The 8,696-nt window shown below is 45.6% G+C and overlaps 1 protein-coding gene across 1 annotated transcript in view; it reads right to left on the bottom strand.

Annotated features, from left to right (window-relative positions):
* Positions 1-2,240: 2,240 nt before the first annotated feature.
* GFPT1 (glutamine--fructose-6-phosphate transaminase 1) overlaps positions 2,241-8,696 on the bottom strand; it is a 44,242-nt gene continuing 37,786 nt past the window's right edge. Inside the window, exons 14-19 of the mRNA XM_035898927.1 lie at positions 8,055-8,212; positions 6,078-6,192; positions 5,640-5,767; positions 4,722-4,889; positions 4,230-4,391; positions 2,241-3,616 (exon numbers count right to left, since the gene is read on the bottom strand). Of these exons, the coding sequence (XP_035754820.1) occupies positions 3,572-3,616; positions 4,230-4,391; positions 4,722-4,889; positions 5,640-5,767; positions 6,078-6,192; positions 8,055-8,212 (776 nt within the window). The 3' untranslated portion in view covers positions 2,241-3,571. The remainder of the gene's footprint in view (positions 3,617-4,229; positions 4,392-4,721; positions 4,890-5,639; positions 5,768-6,077; positions 6,193-8,054; positions 8,213-8,696) is intronic.

The following is an 8,696-nucleotide window of genomic DNA, read 5'->3' as shown; positions in this document are numbered from 1 at the left end:
CCTGATTATGTGTCGGGTCACGCGCGTGAGCTCCCTCCCGCTTGACTCGGAAATGGTCTGCGTGAACTTTTCAGCTCTTTCAGTAGAGAGAGGCTGAGACCTCACAAACGCGGGTGTCAAGGCAGCTTTCTGGCTGGAAGGGCGTCCCCGTGTTCGTGGTAGGCCATTACCTTCGAGTCAGTGAGACCATGCTGAAAAGGAGATGGCCTCGGCGTGGCTGCACCTTGCACGGCCACTCAAATCCTGGCTTTTATAAGAATATGCACGCAGGGAGCACTCGCTCGGCTGACAAGTTCAGGAAAGAAGAGCCTATCGCCGTTCTTCAGCAGAGCTAGGACGGAAACCGTTCTGAGAGCAGTATCGTCTGCGTACGACTTGATTTCCTACCGTGCGTGGAATAACCTTACTAGGATGTGGAATTTGTCTGAGATCTGTTTGGCAGAAACAACATGTGCTGAGCCTGAAGTTCTCTGGTCTTTGGTAATTAAAAACCCCTAAGACCTATGGGTGTGTGCTTCCCTTTAAGCCTCTGTAGAGATAGATAAGGAAAACAGTTACCTAAAATAAATTCTGATAAAAGTACGCAGTAATAGGCAGCTGCTATTCCAAATGGCAAAGGCCTTTATCTGTATTTACCTGTGGCTCAATTTTAGTGACAGGGCTACTGGATTTTTGAACACCTCAATTAGGAAGGAGGGAATTCTACTGGCTCAGTAAGCAAAACATTCATTTTGGAGAGCAGAAGACTGACTGTCTGTTAATAAATATCACAAGACATTCTAAAAGTTTTCTAAGGAAAAGAGAAACATCATCTGTTCATCAAAATGCAACACATCTAGACAAAATGAGGTAAGGAAAGCTAAGAAGAGTCCTTTGTACATTCTCACTTCACACAGGCATGGCAATTAACAACGACGAGATGGCTAACGGATTCCCTACCATGCTCAGCAGAGAAATTCTTCACAGCGAGTTTGCTCCACGGCATTCTTTGATATTAAGCATTACAACGTCCGACAGCCTAGTGGCAAGTAGCTACTAAACCTCTCTTTTGGCAGGCAGAGTTTTATGCACTTTGGGCAGTTTGCTGGCAACTTGCAGAACGCAGGGGGTGCTGCTACCTTTGCTTCTGACAATGAAGAATCTGTCATGAGTTTTAATGCCTTGAGTTACGAAGACTAAGGCTTTGTCTATCACAGCATAAAACCAAATAGCTCAGCGATATCTGTACAGTTACACCCGACGTGAGTGCGTCAGACTTACATTTCTAACTTAGACTCCTGTTCTTTGGTCCTCTTTGTATACAACTTACTTTCACAAATATTTAACAGCCTGCAATATCGAACTTCTACTGAATAGCAACTTGTATTTGAACAGGGATGGCTACCACCTGGGTGCTAGGAGCCTCGGTAAGCTAGCGGACAATCGTCTGTACAAGGCTAGATAAAAGCAATGCTTGCTGCTTTTCTTCTGGGTGGAATAGGAGAAAAAGATCTTAAAACAATTCTCTTGCAGGATTCTTTCACGTTAGATCCCACGCTAACGAGAACATAGGATGTGGCTCTGCAAGTCCTTGGGCTGGGGGACAGAGAGGAGGGAACCCTGCCTTGGTTCCAGCCCCCCACGTTAAAGGTTTGCACCGTTTCTCTTTTCTTAAGCAAGCTGAGTGGGAGGAGGAGAAAGAGGAACTGTCTTCAAATCGTTAGCACTGAACATGCCTTGTTTTTTCCTTATGGACAAGTTATCATCTTCAAATGAAGCAGGGAAGTCTACTGGTCATGTTTCGGCAGAGGCACGGAACGGTAACGAGTCAGTGCCTCATAAGCAAATGCTGTATAAATAAAATGCAATATTTACTACGTAAAGAAACACTGCCAGCACATGTTCATAAATTAACAGTCTGAATGTGCAGTATTAATAAATGCCCATATATTGGTTTCGAGAAGCTGTTTCCAGGCACGCAGCATTTCATTCTCATAATTAAAACTAAGCCTTGAGCTGCTACTAAGTTAAACAGTTACTGTGGCTTTATATAAAGTAGAATTGCTCCAGACAGAGTCTTTGGAAACGCCTCGGCCGCCTTCCCTTGTACAAGTCGGCCTGGATGACTGGTTCTTAGCACGAGCCTACATCCTGTGCAAGGAGAGCGAGGTTTAAGGGGTAGCGGGCAGTCCCCACGCACTGCATTGGTTACAGCAATTCTTCAGGAAAGTGCGTGACCTGGAATATCCACTGGCACTTGGATGATGCGTGTGTAAAGCTAATTCAAAACCCATCACTCTGGTAGGAAATTCACCTTTTTGCATGAGAAAATACGTAGCCAAAACTGCTTGTTAATGACTTTCAAAAAGTCAGCGTTAAGTCTCGAAGGCGTATGTTCTGTGTCACTGCTGATCCTCTGCAAGCTTCTGAGAACGCTCTTACCAAGGTATGGCCCTCGAGCCTTTTTTATCCACTCCGATTTTAAACCAGCTGAATTTGCCACAAGCCACGTACAAACTGCTCCTAACTAAACCAGAACCCATGCTCTCGTTAAGGGACTTTGGCTAACGTAGTAAGCCTCGGGAAGGCAGCTTCAGGGCCGTCTCTCTGCCAGAGATACGCAAGGCGGACACTTTCTTCTACACATTCAGACTAGTAAGTGACCTGCAGCAGGATAAAGCCAGTTCCCTAGGATGTGTTGACAGTGCCACAGGCCTCAGTTCAAGAGGAAAAAGCCTCAACACAGGAACAATTCTACCGTTTTTTTAAAAAAAAAAACAAAACACAACAGCAACAACAAAACCCTGGCGCAAACACTGCCCATATTCCTCTCTCCTCCCCCGCTTTGGTAAGCATCCGTACCGAGTCCGACACTGCTCCCGTTTACACTCGAAGGCGTGAGTTCCACTGTCTTCGTGGGCACAACGACGGGCATATGCTGGTGTTACACAGTGCGTTGTGGCCCACCGAGTCTACGAGATTGTCACTTGCTAGGTATTTGGCATAGGTAAAAGCCTTCTGAAGCAACATTATTTCCTTAGCGCATCTACCACGGGCCTAAAATCTAGGAGGTTGCGACAGGTCAGTTGAATTCCCTTTTGTACACAAGGCAGAAATTGACCCCCAGTGCTTGTTTACAGTTTCGTTCACTGTTAAAATATCTGCACAAGCATGACCAGTAACAGCTCTTGGTCCAGTTGTATATTCTGGTATCCTGCTTCGCTGCCTGAGAGCATGACAGGGGATTCATCCAATGGTTTCTCATCAACAATTGGAATGAGCCACACTGGCTAAGAAACAACGACGTCAAAGTAAAGTGGAGGGCCCCTTACCTAGAAGACTCAGTAATCTTTGAAGAAAACCATTTAACATCGTTCATGGAAACCTATTGTTCAAAAAACCCCAAAGCTATTGGCATAGCATGTGGAATCAATTTGACAATCACTAATGTAATGGAATTATGGTGATCTTATACACAAACAATGATTTACCAAAATAAGATTTACCTAGGGGACTTTAAAATCAAGGTATTTTGGTACCAAAAAGAGTCTTTCATTTAATTCCCCTTTGCCCCTATGATTCAGATGATCTTTCACTCTACAGTTACGGACTTGGCCAGATTTCTTGGAAAATCAACCTGCAGAGAGGGAGGAGAAAGAACATGCTTGTGAGTATTGACACACTTTGTTTGTGTATAACCTTGTAACCTGTGGAACGTTGGTTCTGCATTTAAACTGAAAACGACTGAACATACTTTTGTGTTAATTTAGGAAAGTCGGTGCAGAAAAAAGTCCATAAAGCTCAATTGTTATGACTCCTCTGTCAAGAATTAAGGCGTTGGTCCCTTTAGTCTACATTGCTACAGTGCTCAAACGATAGAAGGTAGAGGCCAGTGTCTGTAATTACGATCAAATACCCCACACAGACAGACCCTGCTTGTCAAGCACCCTCTGTGGGTGGTCACCTTCCCTCCAGCTTCCTACCAGCCCGCCAGAAACTGTACGCTTGTACCCGAAAACAGACAGATGTCCAAACTCAAGCTGTACAAGACTCGGCCAAGTGTACCCGACCGCCTTCGACTTTAGTTCATGAGAAGCTTCTGTAATTGCCAGGTCTGCCATTTAACCTGGTCATTCCAGTAGCTCAGTTAGACAGACAACCCCCACAGACTTCCAGCATCGCCCAACGCATCTTTTCCAGATCTGCAGATAGCAAACACGCGTGCGGAGGGGAAGGAACACCGTACTTACATCGTATCCTCTGAGAACTGCAAGATGGAAAGCCAGGAGCTGAAGGGGGATAACACTCAGGATCCCCTGCAGACAGTCCACTGAATGGGGAACTTTGATTGTTCTTTTATTGTTCTTAATCGTCTCGATGTCTTCCTTATCACAAATCACGACAGGTCGCCCCTGCAACAAGGGGAAACGTTGAAGAAAAACAGGTCTGGAAGGTTCTCTTCTCACTTCTGCTCAGAGCACCAGGGGCAAGAACTTGTTGCTTCATTTAGAGCAGAACAGTTTAGCATCCCACAGGCATCCCTGTAGCATATTTTAAGGGGTAAACAAACCACACTAGGCTTCTGCAACCTGCTGTACAAATGGCACTGGCAACGCCCAGAGTATCTACTGAATTCACATTTTAGGCAGCGACACTAAAGCAAATAGTTTGGGTGCCCTGTAAACTGCTTTTATATTCAAAGCAACATTTCCGATGCACTGTACGCCTTCCCAGGTACTTACTTGCCGTGCAATGACCTGCTGGAGAGCGTTCTGGCACTTGGCATACGTGTGGTCTCTCATGATGATCATGATAACGGGCATGAGTTTGTCCACCAGCGCGAGAGGGCCGTGCTTCAGCTCACCTGCCAGTATCCCTTCGGAGTGCATGTAGGTAATTTCTTTAATTTTCTGGATGGGGAAAAAAATAATTCATTAGGGTTGTTTTTTTTTAACCATCTCTGTGGCTTCTTCCATTTTCTTTGCAACTTTGTAAAAATGCGTTCTGGCTCTCCTCAGGTCCTGTGTGTAGACCAGCCAGCCCGAAAACCCAGATCAAAGTAGAGCGTCTGGGCTGAGCTGCTTGCAGACCATCAGTTCTAGAACTTAGTACTTACAGTTCTAACACCAACCCTCCCCAGGCCTCACAATTTTTTTTATCTCATGGTCTTGAACTGGGCAGGCAAACGCAAAGAGGCCGTGTGTGCATGTCAGTGGGTGACAGCACTTGAACAACAGCAATCTCCTCAAAGGTAAAAACGGCGATTGACAGGTTTTAAAATGCACAGGCTCAGTTTTGGGCGCTGAGCATTCCTGGAAATGCCACCCCACAGTTCAAAGAATGGATTTTATTAGGGTGCCCAGTCTGTCACAGCAAAGCATTCCCAGTGTGAATTCTGAAAATCCACCCTTTCAACCCACTGCGGCCTGTGGCCGGTCCCTGACTCGGGTATCTTCACGTGACTCGGGCATCTGTACGTATGTGGCAGTCGCAGCGGTGCTACGGTGAGCTTTAGCTAATTGCCCCAGGAGGTCAGCCAACACGCCATCGCTGTTAGCCGCTTTTAAAACAACTTGTAGCCACGTGTTGTTTTCTGTGCTGAAACCCAAAGTCCACAGCTAAGTGCGTTTGAACCAGCTTGAAATAAAGAAATCTCTTACCAAAGCTCCCTCAAGACATGTAGCGTAGTGGTAGCCACGTCCCATGATGAGAACAGACTTCTGATGGTATAGCTCTGTGGCTAGCTTCTGGATCTCATCATCCATGCTCAGCACTTCTTTAATTAAGTCTGGAAAGAAAAAGAATTCCAGTTGTGTGTGCTTATACGCCCGCGCCTCTCAATCTACACCTACTGTTGATACTTCACACGCACAGATAGCAGTGACTTGAATATAAGAATTGGACTCAGTGTTTTAATAGTCCACCTCAGTGGTATGAAGACATCAGAGAGAACGCAGTTGCAAAAGTTATGGCCAGTAGCCACACTGCACATATCTGATCCCCTCGGTCTTTCAAAAGCAAAGTTCAGGCACTGCTGAAGTTTGTCTGTGCTGCTGAGTTTCACTTGGTAAGATGCAACCAATGCAGCAGTTTCCTACCTGGCAGTCCCTTCAGACCACGCATGATTTCCTTGCGCCTCTCCTGCATAGAAATTCTGTCATCGCACATCATCAGAGCAAACATCACCAGAGAGACAAACTGGCTGGTATAGGCCTAACAGGAGGGGAGAGGGAGAGCGAACACAGCATAAAGACAGTAAAGCAAATGGTTGTCACCTACTACGTAAACCCTTAGACCAGCTGCTGACTTTATTCTTATAACATGGTCCCAAGTGGCAGCCAGGGCAAATCTCAAATGGAGGCATGGCAAATGGAGGCGTGTGGTGGCACGATCTCGGTGTTCTCCAAGAGATTAAGATACAACAAGCAAAATGAAATATTTCCAAGATTCCCTGGCGACTATTAAATACTATTTTGTGACCATCCCCCATGTCCTTCACTGCAAATAACTGCTGAAAACACTGAAGGACGGGCAGACCCATTGGCTGGAGATGAACAGTGGAAGCCCACCGCTAACATCTGGCCCTCGCAACAGGACGGCTAGCTCAAATCGGTTTGGACCGCATTCAAGCAACACAAAGGCAGCTGAAAAGGTGATTTCTCACCCCGCTGCTTTAAGAACAGATTCTGAACCGTGGTCAGGCTCCGTACTTATCTAAAAGACCACAGTGATGGGTGTCACTGACTTGGGGGAAAAATCATCCGCACGGGCAAGTGAAATTAGTGCTGCAGTTGAGGCAGTTCTACTCCTGACAACATTTCAGGCACGGTATCAAGCAGCTATTGCAAAGTCCAGCCTCTGAAGCCCTTGTAAGGCAAACGTTATGAAATGGTCCATGGTGCCAGCCTGGGACTGAAGTTGCTTAGAAATAAGATTAAGGTTTGTCGTATTTCTGTCCCTTCCTAAACAATGATCCAACAAACCTGCGTGTTGCTCTACTGGAGAAGATTTAAGTAGCTCTGAAGGACCCCAGAAAAGCCTCCGTTACGCTGACTTGCAGAGTTTGATATGGAATGTGAGCTACGTTGTTTTGGTGCAGTTGAAGGTTACAGAGTAAATAGCACCAAACAGTCGTGCTAACGATGCTTGGGTTGGTTATAACATCGCCTCAAGATGAAGTTCTGGGCAACCTTAGGGCAGAATCTTTCCATGTTCATATTTCCGATATGCACAACTTTGGTAACTGCCCACATCACCAGAGAGAATATGCCATTTTCCGTTATCTCCAAACTGTAATGTTGGCTGTGTGAAAACAACCCAGGGACAAACAACTCCTTCAAGAGTTTCTTGTAAGAGACTCATGAATTTTCCATGATCAAATTCCCCAATGAACTATTAAACTCAAATGTGGTTTTTGGCTGAATTTATGTAACAGATTGACATCATCTCGCCTCTAAATATAACTAAATCAAAGCAGATTTCACCATGCAGAAGCACTTCATCAAAACGAAATGCAGCAACATTAAGTTATTCTATGCTGTATTGCGCGTAGCCAGATGCATCAACCACAGAGTAATTGTTAGGTGGCCATAAATACCGGGTGTCTGTAAGAGACCATTCCCCCACTTGCTGGAAGTATAGTTTTAATATCACGCTTTCTTTAGTAAAGCAGCACCACGAAGGGCAGTTACACGCTGTCAAACTTCCTGTAATCTTGTCTTTTAATTCCCTTTTTCATCTTTAGACCTTAGTTTAAACCTGCACCTCAAGACAAATGATGGCAAAGGGGAGAGCATTCTCTTCTTCAAGAATTCTTCCCTCTGAGACCCCTTTGCTTTATATTGCTTCCTTAGAATATTTAATTTACAAAAAAAAAAAAAAGCCCTTTGCAAGATATGAGAAACAGAAGATGAAGAGCGTTGCTGGGCACATGGTCATTAACTACGCTATCACCAACAGCAACTGGTAAAAAGGGAACAGAAAGCTTTTAACTGAGGGCCTGTGCTCTAGCCAACACCATCGGGGGGGGTTCAGTAATAGTAATAACCAGTGAATTCCATAAACTTACTGCTTACCTTGGTACTGGCAACCCCGATCTCTGGCCCTGCGTTGATATGGACGCCACAGTCTGTCTCTCGTGATATGGAGCTGCCAACTGTGTTGGTTATTCCTACGGTTAAGGCTCCTCTCTCTTTGCAGTACCGAAGACCCATCAAAGTATCTGCTGTCTCACCTGGAAAGACAGGTACTGACAATGCTGCGCCTCGGCAGCGGTTGCTGCTGTCGCTGCAGAGGTAAAAGCACCATGGTCGCCCAAATAGGATCTTAGAGGTTTGTATCTGCCTGGCCATGGTCGCCCAAATAGGATCTTAGAGGTTTGTATCTGCCTGCAAGCCAAAGGAGTGAGTGGTTCTTTCAGCCCCGGCACGCTGTGACGCACAACCTGACACACAGCCCTAAAAAGACGGCAGCGAAATCTAGAAAACACAAGTACAACAGCATTTCGTGTATGGAAAAGTCACTATTCTGGGGGAAAAAGGAAAAAAAAAAAAAAGGCAGTTCCAGTGTCTTCTTTAACAAAACCAACTTTCTTTTCCTGGTTAATAAAACTTCACCTGGGGCAGGGCGGGGGAAAAAAAATCTCTTTGGGATAGCTGACGTGTACAGCGGGTGCAATGGCGTTAAGGTTCAGCTGGGCCTTTCGAGCCCTGCCCCCC

This window comes from Egretta garzetta, unplaced genomic scaffold (assembly GCF_000687185.1).
Source record: "Egretta garzetta isolate BGI_Z169 unplaced genomic scaffold, ASM68718v1 scaffold238, whole genome shotgun sequence".
Classification (NCBI taxonomy): domain Eukaryota; kingdom Metazoa; phylum Chordata; class Aves; order Pelecaniformes; family Ardeidae; genus Egretta; species Egretta garzetta.
Note: the sequence above shows the minus strand (reverse complement) of the source record. Positions and strands in the feature narration are given on the sequence as shown.